The 17,338-nt window shown below is 44.9% G+C and overlaps 1 protein-coding gene across 1 annotated transcript in view; it reads left to right on the top strand.

Annotated features, from left to right (window-relative positions):
• The first annotated feature begins 3,551 nt into the window (after positions 1 to 3,551).
• Positions 3,552 to 17,338, top strand: part of Bx42 (Puff-specific protein Bx42) — a 57,745-nt gene continuing 43,958 nt past the window's right edge. Inside the window, exon 1 of the mRNA XM_068378604.1 lies at positions 3,552 to 3,707. Coding sequence (XP_068234705.1) covers positions 3,691 to 3,707 — 17 coding nt within the window. The 5' untranslated portion in view covers positions 3,552 to 3,690. The remainder of the gene's footprint in view (positions 3,708 to 17,338) is intronic.

Raw genomic sequence — 17,338 nt, 5'->3', positions numbered from 1 at the left:
TAAGCCAACCAGTTAAACTAAATGCCTGTGAAGCCAACCAGTTAAGCCAGGAATCCTTAAAGCCAGACTGGTAAGCCAAACTTCTTTCAAGGCAACCAGTTAAGCCAGACATCCTTCAAGCCAGGCAGATAAGCCAAACGTTTTCTAGGTTAAACCACATGTCATGTGTTTATAGTATGAAAAGTAATGGTCCAAGAACACTACTCTGAGGAACACCAGATATCACATTCTTATATCAATAACACTTTGCGATCTATTGCTTAAAAAAAATCAATAATTATGCTAAGAAACGACCCACCCACTCCCAACTGTTCGAGTTTGAAAACAAGTGCCTCATGATTAACATGATCAACGGAAGCACTAAAATCAAGGCCACTCATACGAACTTCCTGACCACAATCAAGGGATTTCTATATAGCACTGGAGATTGTAAGAAGGGCATCACATGCTCCAAGGCCTTTGCGAAAACCAAATTTCAAACTAGGGAACAGATGATTACCTTCAGCAAACCTATGGAGATATTTTGCCAAAAGACGTTCAAAAACTTTAGAGTATATGGTAGTTATGGAAATTGGGTGGTAATCAGTTGGATTTGAGCTACTGCAAACACATTTACATGGTGAAGTAACATTATAAATTCTCCAACAAGTGCTAAAAGCTCTTCTTGCTAACTTGCACAAAATAACAGATGACTTCGGAGCTAAGAATTCTGCGGTTTGTACAAGAAACAAAGGGAAATACCATTTGGGTCTACACCTCCATAAGCATCCAGGTCCATCAAGAGAGCTTTAATTTCATGAGATCAAAAAGCTAAACTAGTTAGTTTAGCTTTAGGAAAACAGAAATGAGGAAAATCAAGTTTATCATTACTCTGCCTACTGTCAAACACATCAGCCAAAAAGGTTGCCTTTTCCTCTAGAAAGTGAGTGACAGAGTCATGTGGTTTAAGTAAAGAAGGAACTGTTGCATCTACACCAAAAAGTGCAGATTTAAGAGTAGCCCACCACTTATGATCTTGGGTTTTACCATAAAGGGCTTTTTATGGTTAAATTGTATTCCTTTTCAGTTGAAGCATAAACTCACTCAGCAAAAACGCCAAGCTGCGTATAGTTATTCCAAGTCAAATCTAATCTGCTACCCTTCCAAAGATGTTAGGCCTCCTGCTTCTCCAAATAAGCACGTCTACAATCATCATTGAACCATGGTTTGTCCTTCACTCGGTACTTTAGCACACGAGAAGGGATACACCTATCAATTATGTTGACTAGATTCTTATTCAAAGGGACAACAGCATCAGCATTATTATACAATTGTAACCAATTGAAGCCCAAAAGATCACTCAAAATCCCATTCTAGTTTGCTTGAGATTTCATATAAAGCTTACATGAGTATGATACATCAGGGACAGGCTGCTCAGTCTTCAATACTAATGAAATCAAGACATGATTGGAGAACCATCCTTACTTGTTATAACGCAAGGGGAGTCTACGAGTATACGAGGTTCAAACAGTTACCAGACCTGTGAGTAGCTTTACTTGTGATTTGCTGACAGCCTGATTCAGAGGCATAATATAAAGCTTAAGCCATAGCGATCGATAGGAGAAACATAATTTAACCACTCCCTATGGTGAGCATTGAAATCACCAACAAAGACAAGAGGCCTTTCTATCGTCTTCTTCTATAATAGCGAGAAGACAATCAAAGATAGAATCATTCATGTCAGGATTCCGGTAGATTGAACACAAATAAAAGTTGTTATGCCTGCCACAAACTTTTATTACCTGAATCTCATGGCATCCACATTCATAGCAGGACTTATGAGAAGTGGAGTACTCATTCCTGATATACACCACCATTCCCCTGGCCTTAGGGATGGCATCACGTTTCAACATTATTGGCTTCTTAAAACCACTTATAAGAGGCTCAAGAGAGTGCCTCACATTAGAAACCAAAGCTTCTGAGCACTAAAGAATATCATACTGTCTGGACGCAACTGTAAGGTCTTGAATAGTTGCACGAAAACCACGAATATTGCAATACAGTGGACGACATTAACAAAATCTAGGACGTACTGGTCCCGGATTTTGCTGTGTCTAGACAGCATAAGAATTAATGGTAATAAAAAAGATACACCATACTTAAAAAAAACATATTAAGAAGAATGATAATATAAAAAAATATGCCCAGAAATATAAATAAAGAGATTGGTCAAACCCATAGACTATAGAAAAAAAAAAGTCGGAAAAACTGGTCAACATGGAAGCTAAATACCCTCCAGGATAGCCACTTCAACTGAAGGGGGAACAATAGGGATGGTTTCAAAGAGAAAAGAAATAGATAAGGAAAATACAACCTCTTGATAAATCCCCAGACATCCATGGCCCTTCTATTAAGCCTGCCCAACACACCATTTCAAAAAAAAAAAGAAAAAAAAGAGAGAGAGAGACGAGTTAGAAACAAAAATTGAATAGTGTGGCCGAGTGTACCTTCAAGCAAGAGAACTCTAACCAAAGACAGTGGAAGACCATGATACAGAGGCTATGGCACTACCTAAGACTAGAGAACAATGGTTTGATTTTGGAGTGTCCTCCAGACTCCTCCTAGAAAAGCTGCTTACTATAGCTAAAGAGTCTCTTCTACCCTTACTAAGACGAAAGTAGTCACTGAACAATTACAGTACAGTAATAAACCCCTTGCGCAAAGAAGAATTGTTCGATAATCTCAGTGTTGTCAGGTGTATGAGGAAAGACGAGAATGTGTTAAGAATAGGCCAGACTATTTTGTATGTGTAGGCAAAGAAAAAATTAGCTGTAACCAGAGAGAGGGATCCAATGAATTGCACTCTGGCCATTCAAAGGATCTAATAACTCTCTAGCGGTAGTATCTCTCTGTGTGTACTGTGTAGGCTAAACACACACACACACACACACACACACACACACACACACACACACACACACACACATATATATATATATATATATATATATATATATATATATATATATATATATATATATATATATAGTAAAAATACCCGTTATGCTAATTGAATAAATCACATTCTATATTGTATAGTGTAGGTCTACAGTGTAACTAGAGTTCAGCAACTACATTTAGTCACCTTACTATTCCTTTTATTGGGTGTTTATTATAGTTGTTCAAACTACGTTGCAAACGGATATAAAAAAAACGCAGAACTTGCATCTCTGTTAGCTGTTTAAGGGTAGTTTATTCATAATAAATAGTTAGGATAGGGTATGATATCTACGTGTTCATGTGTAGCCAGTTCAAGAGGACACTTTCCTTTGAGAAAAATTAAATTCGCATATTTCAAAAATGAAAGTTGCCTTAACGATTGGGTTTAATTTTTTGTACAAAAAAATTCCATACAAAATTTAGATACAATTTTGTGGCATAACATAAAATAAAACTAGTATAGAAACAACCACTTGAAATTCGAACCAACAAATCAGTTCTTCATCGTAGCACAATAAATACGCATTCGTTAATGAACTTACTTACATTTTACAATTGGATTTTACCAAGTTATAATCACGATAGAAATCATATGAGTTAAGAAATACAAAAATAATTCATAACTAGTAATAAATTTAGGATTGATTCAAATATTCCAATTTATTTTGATGTCAAGATTCTTCAAGTTTGGATCGGACAGTATCAACAAAAATGGTGTCGCTTTCAGAGTATGTACTACAATTTTTGGTTGTTTTGTCACTTCTAATTAATAATTTAAAGCTAGAGTGGTGTCCGGGGGATTTAAAATGAATGGTAACACCATTGCATAGTCGTAATTAATTAGATCCTGGCTAGGTTAGAAAATATAGTTAGTTTTGAAGCAACCGCAATAAAGTAGCCTACTGAAAATTAAGCAATTCCTGGGTTAGAATTAAGCCTTTTACCTGGCCCAGTTGGCCAAATCACGCCTACCTAGTTTACGGTATCAGTGTCTTACAATGACAGTCTTAGGTTAATGATTACCAAAGGAAAGTCTCAATAAATCGTTCAATACCGTAATGGGTAATCCTTTCCCGCATTCTTCCATCCCATTTCGAGTTTTTATTCAACGTAATGCCACGTAATTTCCCCCGTTCCATCTGGCCCTGAGTGTCCTCTAGGCCCCAAGGTCCGACCTTATGACCAAATAATTCAAGACCAATCTGAAAGTGATACAGCAACCGGTAGTCTGGTAGACTATGGTATTATGATTCTACTTTTACCTCGGCCTTCTAGTAAAGGCAACACCGTAGCACGATACAGTACTATAAATTATCGCCAAATACATGAACCATATATATTTTCCAAGTTGTACTATTTAATAGTTAAGAGGCCCTCAGTGGGAAATTAAACTTTTTAGATTGGGGTAAGGTGTTGTTTATAGATAGACGGACGCAGATTGTCTAATGCAAGTATATTGTTTTATGATACAATATTAGATAAAATTGCATAGTTACCAATATTCTCCATGAAGAAAATAAGGATTCGTGGAGCCTCTGTAGTTTATGGGTACAGCTCTTGGACCGGCCGAAAATTGAGTAAAAAAAGTCTGCAATCGGCTCTTTTTCAAGGGAATGATCACGGAATGAAATAATATTAAATTCACTAGTTTTGTAAATGCTTGTCCCAACAATCTACATACTAGGACCACTCTGGTCATGGATGTCGGAAACGTAGGAGAAAAATGGACAACTAACCCAAATTTCCCCTCCTAACCTGGCTTACAAGCCAAGTCCATACCTTCCTCGTGACCTAACCAGGGGGGCTGACGCCCCCCTGCGGCCCCCCAACCACTGTCGCTAACATACAAACCCAACCTAACCGAACCTAGTAGTTCCCAGGTCACTACCCCTACCCGGGGCAAGCCACTGGACCCCTTCGTAAGTCTCTCTCCTTCACAAAAATTGGTATGGGTAGTGTAAGGACAGTGAGACAAGCGTCACCAAGATCAACTGATACTTTATTTGAATGCGCACGGAAATACATAACAAGGTGCGGACGGAAACGTAGGATTACATTGGCGCCAAGTCAGATTGAAGTGCCCGCCAAAATATGTGTGTTTTCTTACACTTACAAATATATGAATTATGGGTTAACAAAAACATGTCATGAAACGATACATATATCAAAATGTAGCTCTGGTAGAGCGGAATATATATACATAGGACACCACAGTGTGGCGAAGAGAGAATTTAAATAAATAAGTAGTTTGTCGATTTTCTGGACGACGAAGGGATCGGTGTCCTTACAAGTACTCCCCCCCCAAGACATCGGGCGGCGTAGAGGGCTGATGATCAATCTTCGTATCTCTTCGGGCGTCAGAGGGTTCCTCTTGTTTTTGAACGGAGGGGCGCGCTGGCGGTCGGTGTAAGGATCTCTTCCTCTTGACGTCGTTTGATGATTTTTCCTTCGTTGGGCGGCTTGTTTTGTGGCGGGACTCTGGGTCTGCCAGGTCCAGCGGAGGCGGTGTCGCTTCCTTCGAGAAACGCTGGTTTCACGCGGTCTATAGAGACCCAGTCCTCTTGGCCATGGACGTCGAGAAGGAAGGCTTTCGTTGTCTTTTTAATAACCCGGTAGGGACCTCGATAAGGTCTAGTCAGTGGTTGTCGATGAGCGTCGACACGGACGAAAACGTACTCGCAGTCATCCAGGCTTTTTGGCTTGAAGTGCTTGGTTCTGTCCTGGTAAGTTTTGAGACACGGCCTGAACTTCCTGGCGATGTCCCTTAGGTGATCCAGCTGCGTGTCGTCGGTTGATGAGGGAAAGAATTCGCCAGGAACTGCGAGCGCTTCCCCGTAAACTTTTTCGGAGGGCGAAGGTTCGCCGTCTGCGCGAGGGGCGGTGCGAAGGCCGAGGAGTACCCAAGGAAGTCGTGATTTCCAGTCCCCGTCGGTGCAGCTCGCCATCAGGGACGCCTTGAGGGCGCGGTGCGTTCGTTCGACCATGCCGTTTGCCGCGGGGTTGTATGCCGTGGTGCTGTGGAGCGTCGTCCCCATCAGGTTCGCCAAAGCCAGCCATATTTCTGAGAGGAAAGCGGGGCCTCTGTCAGTCGTGATGTCGTCAGGAACGCCAAACCTGCTCACCCAGCTTGACAGGAGGGCATCGGCACATGCTTGAGTCGTAGCTTCGGTCATCGGCGATGCCTCCAACCACCTCGTGGAGCAATCGATGATCGTAAGTAGGTAGCGAGCGGATCCAGAAGGGGGCAATGGTCCCACGACGTCGATGTGTATATGTCCGAAACGTCTTTTTGGCTGGGGAAAATCGCCCACCCCCGATTCGGTGTGACGGCTGACCTTGCTTGACTGGCAGTTGATGCATGACCTCGCCCATTCCCGGGCGTCCTTTTTTATCCCTGGCCAGACAAACTTTTCAGACAGAAGGCGAGCGGTGGTGCGTCCTGAGGGGTGCGAAAGTCCGTGGATGATATCGAATATTTTCCTTCTGCAGGAGGCTGGTACCCAGGGACGAGGGCGGCCCGTGCTGGTGTCGCAAAGAATAGTTACTCCTGCTGGTCCGAGGGGAACCGCACTTATCTTGAGCACGGATGGCTCCGTCAGGTGAACCTGTGCTTCTCGGTCGGTGCGTTGTTCGGTTGCGAGATTGGCGTAGTCGATTCCCAGGTGGATCGCGTCAATTTCAATCCTTGAAAGGGCGTCCGCGACGGGGTTTTTCTTTCCTGGGACGTAACGTATGGTGCACCCGAATTCGGCGATTGATGCGAGATGACGTTGTTGTCGGGATGACCATGCGTCCGTTGATTTCATGAAGGCGTGGACGAGGGGTTGATGATCCGTTGCAATCGTGTAGGGGGTACCCTCCAAGATGTGCCTGAAGTGGCGGACGGCGAGGAGTTCCCTATCGAAGGTGCTGTATCTTGTTTCGGCGGGTTTCAATTTCTTTCTGAAGAATGCCAGCGGTCGAGGAGAACCATCGACGAGTTGCTCAAGCACAGCCCCGCAGGTGACGTTGCTGGCGTCGGTCGTTAGTCGCAGGGGCGCGTTGTCGTCGAAATGAGCCAGGGTGGTGGCATTCGCAAGGGCATCCTTCGTCCGAGCGAATGCCTGTTGCTGGGGCAAGCCCCACTCGAGTTTTTTTTGCTTTTCCTTTCAGGACGTCGTCGAGGGGTGACAGGGTTTGTGCGATGTTGGGGATGAAGCGCCTGTAGTAATTGACCATTCCCAAGAACTCCTGAAGTTGGCGAATGGTCGTAGGTATTGGGAACTTCCTGATGGCGTCGACTTTGGTTGTCATGGGTTTTACCCCGCGCGAGGATACACGGTGACCAAGGAAATCCACTCCCTCCGCACCGAACGTACATTTGTCGAAGCGTACGACTAGGCCGTTCTCCTGTAGGCGCTTTAGGACGGTGCGGACGTGTCCCCTGTGTTTCTCCTTGGTTTTCGAGAATATCAGGATGTCGTCGACGTAGCAGACGCAGAAAGGTAGGTCACCCAGAATGCTATCCATTAGTCGTTGGAAGGTTGCCCCGGCGTTGCGTAGACCGAAGGTTGAGTATGCGAAGGTGTAGGATCCGAACGGCGTTACAATGGCAGTTTTCGGGATATCTTCCGGGAATACGGGGACCTGGAAGTAAGACTTGAGAAGGTCCATCTTGGTAAAAAACCTTGCGCCGTGCAACGCGTTCGTTAGGTCCTGCATGTTGGGCAGTGGGTAGTGATCGGGCGTTGTGATGAGGTTGAGGCGCCTGTAGTCGCCGCAAGGTCTCCAAGACCCGTCCGGCTTTTTAACCATGTGCAGGGGTGATGCCCAGGGGCTCGATGCTTTCTTACAGATACCCATGCGTTCCATGTCCTCGAAGGCGCGTTTGGCATCCTTCAGTTTCTGAGGTGGGAGGCGGCGGAATTTGGCGTGAGTGGGAGGTCCTGTCGTTGTGATGTGGTGGTAGATGCCATGCTTGGACGGGGAACCTGGCGAGTGTCGGAGCTCGGGCTTGAAAACCTCGGGAAACTCTCGTAGGAGGTCGGCGTAGGGGTGCGTTGTTACGGCGGATACGGACATTGTTGCAGGGCCATGTTCTAGGGCGCGAGACTGGCAGGTCCCCGTGTCGATGAGACGTCTGTTAGCGACATCGACGAGGAGTCCATGGTGGGCGAGGAAATCCGCACCGAGGAGGGGGCGATTGACGTCTGCGATAGCGAAGGGCCAAGAATACGAACGGCCCATGATAGATATCTTGAGGGTCTTGATTCCATAGCACCGTATGGGAGATCCGTTGGCGGCGATGAGTGAGGGAGCGTTTTTGTCGGGACCACGGTCTAGGTCGGACTTCGAAGGAGGGAACGTTGACTGCATTGCGCCGGTGTCCACCATGAGTCTACGGTTGGAAATGGTATCGAGGATACAGAAACCAATCTTGTTATGGTTAACTGCGGCCGCGATGGTGGCAGGTGGATGCTTCTGGCGTCGTCTTCTAGGGAAACTGCATGGTGCTCTACATTTCTTGGCGTCACTGCCGAACTGTTGGTGGTAGAAGCACCATGCTGGGTTAGGCCTAGGGTTTGGTCGCGTCGGTTGCGGTGGTTTCTTTCTTGATAGAATGTTGATCTCGTCGTCCTCGAGGGCCATTGCCGAGGAGTCTATGGAAGAGCAGCTGCTGAAGGAGGAGAACGGAGGCGGTGTTGACGATGATGCTCCGAGGCGAGATGCTTTGGAGGCCTCGTGGAGCTTCTGAGCCTTCGACAGGAGTTCGTTCATCGGGAGCGTGTCGGCGTCTGTCAATTGGGCCCGTACGTCCTGTGGTAGGCGTCGAAGAAAGATCTCGCGAGATAAGCTAATCTCACGTCGTCGGCCGTTGCTGTCTGTTTTGGGGAGCATGAGCAGGCCGGTTAGCTCGTCCCACGCCTCGACAGGAGAGGTGTCACCCATGGGCTTGCCGGCGAGGTCCAGTACTTTCTGTGCCCTTGCTGAGACGGAGAGGGAGTAGATACCGATGAGTTTCGTTCTCAGGTCGTCGTATGAAACTTGGCCGGCCTGGGCGTCGAGCCATGGGGAGATCTTGTCGAATACTTCTTCAGGTATGGAGGTGAGAACGATGTCAGCCTTGGCGCAGGAGTCGCTGAGTCTAGCGACGCGGAAGAGTACGTCCGCTCTCAGGAACCAGGAAGCGGTGTTGTGTTGAGAAAAGGGCGGTAGTTTGACTTTGAGCGTGGAGGCGAGGCCGTTGGGTGCGATGGGCGTGTTGCTTCCTACATCGTGGCCAGACGACGAGTCGGCGAAGAGGTGAGAGGTTGATATGTCGGTTAAGCTCATCCTACTGCCTTACGTTCACCGAAGTGTGGGAGAACCAAAGGCAGGTTCTTGCCTAAGGTAACGGAGTATGTAGAAGGTAGCACGGCCGTAATAAGTCCGTTAATGGCAAAGCCAAAACCGCTGATGCTACTTTCAACTCCGGGGTCACCAGTTGTAAGGACAGTGAGACAAGCGTCACCAAGATCAACTGATACTTTATTTGAATGCGGACGGAAACGTAGGATTACATTGGCGCCAAGTCAGATTGAAGTGCCCGCCAAAATATATGTGTTTTCTTACACTTACAAATATATGAATTATGGGTTAACAAAAACATGTCATGAAACGATACATATATCAAAATGTAGCTCTGGTAGAGCGGAATATATATACATAGGACACCACAGTGTGGCGAAGAGAGAATTTAAATAAATAAGTAGTTTGTCAATTTTCTGGACGACGAAGGGATCGGTGTCCTTACAGTAGCACTCATAATTATATCTTAACCACATTGTCATAATAAAAAAGTTACTCAGGCTTACCTTAATATTCGATGTCGCTAAAACCAAAATCCTCGGGTTCTTGCGCCTTCAACCTCTTCCGGGGTGAACTTTCGACAACACTGGCGGTTCCTACACCTCCATTGTGGCCATTGTGCACATTACGGGCATCATGCATAAGGGCAACATCACCAATTTTACACTTCTCACATGGACCCATAGAATCACCTAAGAGCCCTTCTCGAAATAAATAATGAAAATTTCGGGGGTAACTTGAGTAAAGTCCCATAGGTGTAAATACCTTATTGTCTTCAACGAATCAATTTGATCAATATGAGTGATAAACTCAACAACATCGTTCAAAGAGTAACTATACGCAACACGTCTATCCATTAAGGCGGTTAGAGTTGGAAAGGGTCGACTCCAGGTCAATCTCGGGTCATGTGGGGGGGATTAAAATTTGAAATCACGCGGCCAATGAAAGGGTTAGTTCGGTCGGTTTGTTTGACACTGGTTTTATCTACCGAAATATCATAACTAGATGTTGGATAACCTAACCTTTGGTTGTATATATAACAAATTAGTATTCGGCATAATTTCAGGACGTGTCCCAACGAAATAACAATCTTAACAAGAGGTTAAAAATGAAGATTGTTGGAATTAGCGAAAACATAAGTCCGAACATCGATAACTATTCAAGCTTGCGCCACCAGCTGATAGGCGATCAGAGCGCTGCCCAACGGTTGTTATTATAGTCAGGCAGGAAACAATGCTTGGAGGAAATTTTACGATCGAGTAACTTGGCCGTGGCTTCAGCGGACAACGCAATGTAACGACCTTTCCCTAACCTAACAATTCATGATAATTATCATAGCAGTATCAAATGTCACTACAGTGAACCCTCGTTTATCGCGGTAGATAGGTTCCAGTCGCGGCCGCGATAGGTGAAAATCCGCGAAGTAGTGACACCATATTTACCTATTTATTCAACATGTATATTCAGACTTTTAAAACCTTCCCTTGTACGTAGTACTGTTAACAAACTACCCTTTAATGTACAGAACACTTAATGCATGTACTACAGTACCCTAAACTAAAACAGGCACAAATATTAAAGGTGATTTTATATCATGCATTTCCTAAACATGCTAAAAAGCACGATAAAAAATGGCAACCAATGTTTTGTTTACATTTAACTCTGATCATAATGTAGAAACAAACTGGAGGTAGAGCTTTGCTTATTACCCAGACATATTTCCCATACTTTTCCCTTAGAACTACATCACATCTTCCTACTTTAGATATATATATATATATATATATATATATATATATATATATATGTGTGTGTGTGTGTGTATATATATATGTATATATATATATATATATATATATATATATATATATATATATATTTTTATATGTATACACATATACATACCTACATATATACATAAATACATGCATACATATATATATATATTACTGTATATATATGGGTTATGGAAAAAATCCGCGAAGTGGTGAATCCGCGATGGTCGAACCGCGAAGTAGCGAGGGTTCACTGTATAAACGACGTGTCCCTAAAAACTACAAACTTAACGAAAGGTGTAAAAATGTAGATTGATGGGACAGTATTAAATTGTAAAAACGAACGATTCTTAGACTGGGATGACACGGGCTCTATCTATCGGGAAAGTTGGAAACTAAGCAGGAGCTAGCCGTGACTTGCGTTCGGACTGTGCTGAACTTAGAAAATATTGCCGTGGTAAAGGTAAATTATGATATTACTGTATTCAAAAAGATAAAATAACATCATATTATGGTATGCTGGATCATAGTAAAGAATATCTTCCCCATAATGAAAAACGATTTGGCTATTAATAAGAAAGATATCGCCCTGTCCCTAAAAACTACATTCACCCCGGATTCGTTATAGAACAGTGCAATATTGGTTAGGTCATTGGAACTTGTATAATTGAATAGATCTATGCAAATACAGTATTTGTAATCCCATATACTACTGGTGGAAACCTCTATTAACGAAATAATAAAAAATTCCCGTTTTGCTCCTTTAGTCATCTTGGCACAAGTCACAGGAGCCTCCTTCCACCTGGTAGTTCAGTAAAAGACATAGGAGGTTCATGTCACAAATACTTGGAGCCTTTGTATATCAGCGGTCAGCTCTTTCCCTGTGGATTAAAAATGGACATCAACTAGCTTAACCTACAAGCCTTGTCCTTACCTACTTACCTAATGGGGGCTAACGTATTCTAAGTTAGCCGTAGTCATACGTGCAGGAGGCCACTATCATACATATACCCCAAATACTTGTTTGAAAATAATAAATGTCCTGTTTTTCATACAAAACGTCTCTCTTATTTGTTTTATATATTAAAATGTTCAATATGAAAATAGTTCTTTTTTTATTTATCTTGTTAATAATGAAGGTTAGGTTAGGAATGTTCGATATATTTAGCCTGAAAATGGGAACTGGAAGCCAAGTCTATGTTCGAATAGAGAATGTAGTGTGAAGCTACAACTCGCCCCTTGTTAAGTGTGTATTCATCCCTTTAAATTTGTATACTCTATTCCTTTAAGATGCTAGTCGTGGAAAAGCAACAATGGAGTAAACCTCTGTAAATGACACTTGTTTGAATAGCTAGGAAAAATACAAACAATTTTTTAAAATTGTTTGTTTGTACACTAACAACACCTTACATTATTTTTATGGATATTCTTTCAGTGAAGCTGGAAGGTAGCCATTAGACTTTCAATGCAAGGTGACAACCCTACTTACCCTCTGTAGTTGGTCAGTAGGGTGTGGCTAGTGGCTACCCAGCCGCCTATATCTATTCAAAGCTTAGTGAGCTACGTCACTTTTTTCTTTTGGTTGATAGAGAATAGACTTCTCCCCTCTCTCCTTCTCAAGACTTAACCTTACAGACAATGCTTTACGTTCCTCCTTTTTCTTTTGCGTGTGTAACTGTGTTCTCTCTTTGTGAGGGTCGCCCTTGCAGCACCTTCATGTCATCGGGTGACTATACCGACCCACACTGTATGTGCCCGACCTGCAGGGGCCGACGCTGCAAGCAGGGTTTGCCCTGCGACGAATATAAGGAGTGGCCTGTCTCCCAGTGGGAGAAATTTGGGCATCACTGGAAGAAGAAACAAAAGAGAGATCTTTCTCCCCCAGGGTCCTCTTCTGGGGCGAAAAGATCTCAGGTGTCTTGTTCACACACTCCTGGGTCTCTCAATGAAGCTGCTCCTTGCTAGCCTTCCTCTGAGGGCCGATTGAGTAAGAGCACAGACTGCTTAACTCCTTGGCAGCCTAGGGGGTACTGAGGGGAGTTGTTGTTTCCCCTAGAGGAGCACTTTTGCCTCTAGCTGCCGGGGAGCCATTTTCTCTTGCAGAAATGTTGTAGTCTTTGGGGGGTTTCTGCTCCCCCTTCAAAGGAAGCACTGCTGCAATTCCTTCAGCGTAATGCTCGGAGAGACCCTTCGCCAGCCGCTTCAACACCTACAAAGTCTTTCACCCTCTCCTGGCCCTTCCATACATGGACAAGGTCAACGCTTTCGCTTGCCCCTCCAACGGCCTCCTGCTGACGACGAGTCCTCTCACCATCCTTAGACTTTGTCGTCACGTAACCCGCAGCCTTTTGTTTCTCCCCACAGGAAATGTTCCAGCTCATGTGCGCACCTCTCGCCTGCTACAGATGTTATGAGTGATGATCTTCAAGTGACCAGTGTTCCAACTGCTCGTCGATCAGCTGGACGAGACACACCACCTTCTCGTCCACAGGGACGATCACCCTCAGGACGTCTTTCGTGACAATCCGAGGATCATCACAGAGATCGCACATCATCACGCTCTCGGCGTTTTTCTTCACAAAGGCATTCACAATCTAAAGCTAAGCGCTCGCAATCTAGAGCTAAGCAATCGCAATAAGAGACTGCAGGTCATCACGATCACAGGCTGGATACTCTAGATCACGATCTGGACACTCGCTTTCACAAGCTAGACGCTCACGATTGCAGTCAAGGCACTCACCTCTGACACCGAGTCGCCCAGGGTACAGGCTTACCACTAGGCAAAAGAGGAGGAGGAAATGTCATGACCTGATCCAACCTCGTACGAGCAGGGATCTTGGCTCACCTCGGGAGATCTCTATTCGACCATTTCAGTCTCAACTTGTCGAGATTGTTCCTTCGGACCAGCAACCAGTTTCCTAACCACTCGTGGAAGAACAATCCTCTGTTCCTTAGTCTCGTGATCCGAAGGAACCGCAGGCTCTTTCCAGACTTTCCGTTCTGGAAAACCACTTCCCTCCCCGTAGAGAGTCGAAAGACTAAAACTGTTCCAAAAAATGTGAGAGTGAGGGAAATTCGGAGGCTGGAGTTAGATAGATCCTCTGAGGTGGGTCCCTCTCATGACCCAGCTGACGACTTCGACCTACCCCATAATCTTATGGATGAGAGCTTGGAGGTAGATGAGTTTATGAATACTGACGAGGAATATCTCTTTAAGGCAGCAAGTCCTAAGTTCCACTCCAAGGCTGAGCGTAAGGAGTTGCAACATGCTTTCTGGCAAGCCCTGGCCTGTATGAGGACTGTAAAAAAACTGTCGGATCCTGGTACCACTCCCCAGGAAGGCAAAGAAATGGTCCTTTATCAACTATTTGGTACCCAGAGACCCATTAAGACCAGTGCAGTCTTGCCCTGGTTGAAGAGATTGACAGCCAGAAGGAAGGCTATCACTCAGATAGCAGGTGCTTCCAGTTCTCTGAGAGCAGACTCCTCATCTAGGGCTCACCCAATTCCTTTCAACCTGCAAAGGAAGAACTATGAGATCGAGAACGAGCCCCTTCCTAACCTGATTCTCGACTCCTCAGTAGAATCCCCTTACTGTACTAGGGGTCTTTCAGTACAGAGACTTTTTTTTATTGAGGCTTCCTTTTAGCCATCTGAGCTCCTCAACATAGAGTGGCGCAAAGTACGCCATGCAGACTGCTTAATGGTTCGACCTATAGTTGGGGTCATTAGGCCACATTTTGCACTCCAAGGACCTATCTAGAGTTTACAAGGCATTCACTGGAGTCTTTCCTTTTGTCGGGTATCCGCACTTTGAAGTTCCTTTCGCACCACATGGTTAACCTGTGGGCAAATGCAATCCTAAAGGGAAGGGATACCGTGATTGGGAGATTCCACTGGCAAGTGCCGAAATTGAAGGTCACTTGCCTTAGAAATTCTAGAGGGATTCTCTCTATTCAACCCCCTGCAGGTAGAGAGACCAGCTGATAGGTGGAGACTATCCTCTAATCCTCCAAGGATTCTCTCCAAAGGCTTATGACTTCTCAGCCCTATGGGAGGGATCAGCCTAGCACTTCGAATCTCTCAACATCTAGGTCCTCTGGACCTACAAAGATGTCTAAGCGGCCTTTTCAAGCTAAAGAGCAGAAAGGAGGCAAGCCTTTCATAGGAGAGAGGTGGTAGAGGGGGTGGCCACTCCCACTATGAAGGCCAGTCCTCTCATCAGTCCACCAGTGGGAGGATGCCTGCGACGCCTCTGGCAGAGACGGAGAAGGCAGACACGGTCATCCAGACAGTAAGACCAAAGGACTTCATGTGCACATTGGTTCTCCAAGACGCATAGTTCCAGATCCCAGTCCATCCGTCTTCAAGGAGGTATCTCAGATTCATACACGAGAACAAACATTACCAGTTCAAAGTTCTCTGCTTCGGTCTCGCAACAGCACCCCAGGTCTTTACCAGGGTGTTTGCCCTAGGGTCATATTGTGCTCACAAGACCAGCATTTGTCTCTTTAAGATACATGGATGACTAGCGGATTCTAGCAGACTCGGATTTGACCCATCTTCATTACCGGAAAATGCTTCTCAAGTTTTGTCAGGGTCCAGGGATTTGATAAATCTCAAGGAGTCATCACAGCTTCCATCTCAGAGACTGGTTTATTTCGGTATACTGTACTGTAGTTATAGACACCCTCCTTCAAAAAGTCTTTTCATCAGGCAACAGACAGGCTGAGAGAAGTGGCAAGACCCTTCCTCAGACAGGAAAATCTTCCAGCCTGACAGTGGTTGTGCCTCCTTGGCCATATGACCTCCCTGATTTGTCTTGTTCCCAACGGCGGCCTCAGGATAAGATCCCTGCAGTGACAGCTAAAGTCCATGTGGAACCAACACCCCGGCTCCCCGGACATCTGGTGGGTGGCAGAGGAGAACTTCTCTACACACTCATCAAAAAAAGGATGGGGGGCCCATTTGCTGCATCACACGGTCTCAGGCCTTTGTTACGAGTTAGAAAGATACCAGCACATAAATCAGCCCCTCTAGCTCTCCATCAGTTGCTGGCGGGTCACTCTGTAGTGTTGATGCGCGACAATACTATGGTGATGGCTTTCATAAACAATTAAGGCAGTACCTTTTCACAGCCCCTATGCCATCTTGCAGTGGAGATTGTATGATGGGTAGAAAAACATTTGATGTCCCTATCAGCTCACTTCATTCCAGGCAAGAGGAATGAGCTCGTTGACAACTTGAGCAGGGCGATTCAGATAGTGGACTCCGAATGGTCTTTGAATCCTCTGATAGCTAACAAAGTCCTGACTTTGTGGGTTTCCCCGACTGTGGGCCTGTTCGCGACATCCTTAAACTTCAGGCTCCTATTGTACTACTCCCCAGCCTTGGACCCTCGGCAAGATGCATTCCAGCAACGGTGGGACAACATCGACATGTATACCTTTCCCCCCATTCTATTTGATAAGAAAAATGCTCAACAAGACCAGAGCATCCAACAACTTAATGATAACCCTCGCTTTGGCAGCATGCAGAATGGTTCCCGGACCTTCTGTAACTCATCGTAGATCTCCCAAGAGAACTACCTCCACGACCAGATCTACTCAAACAACCACACGTAAACATATTCCTCTTTGGCTTCACGCATGGAGACTATCCAGTGTCGCCTCTCTCAGAGAGGTTGTTACGAAAAGGATGTCTAGATACTTATGCAAATTCTCTCCCTCAGTATACTAGACAAAGTGACAGTCTTCTTTGGTTGGTGTCATGGAAGAGGTATCTCTCCCCTTGAAGCCACTATTCCAATAAGTGGAGTTTCTTGTATACCTTCGAGAGGAAAAATTATTTTTGGTCTCGGTGGTGAAAGGCTATTGCTCAGCCTTAAACCTAGCCTTTAGATTGAATAGAGTAGATCTTTCCTCTTCGTTGGAGCTTTCTTTTCTCATAAGTAGTTATGAGATCATTTGCCCCCAGTTGGAGATAAGACCTCCCCCTTGGAACGTGGTTCGCGTTTTGAGGTCCTTTAAAGGCCCTCTTTACGAACCATTATGCCATGCAACAGACCATAACCTCAGTTTGAAGACGGCATTCCTACTCGGTTTAGCCTCGGCAAAGAAAGTTAGTAAACTTCATGGTCTCTCATACAACATCGACCATTCAAGAGGATGGGGGAAGGTGACACACAGCTTCGTCCCTGAGTTCATTAGAATGACTGGATCCTAGATTCTGGCCTTCGTTCTATAACCAATGATCCT

This window comes from Palaemon carinicauda, chromosome 8, assembly GCF_036898095.1.
Source record: "Palaemon carinicauda isolate YSFRI2023 chromosome 8, ASM3689809v2, whole genome shotgun sequence".
Lineage (NCBI taxonomy): Eukaryota > Metazoa > Arthropoda > Malacostraca > Decapoda > Palaemonidae > Palaemon > Palaemon carinicauda.
Note: the sequence above shows the minus strand (reverse complement) of the source record. Positions and strands in the feature narration are given on the sequence as shown.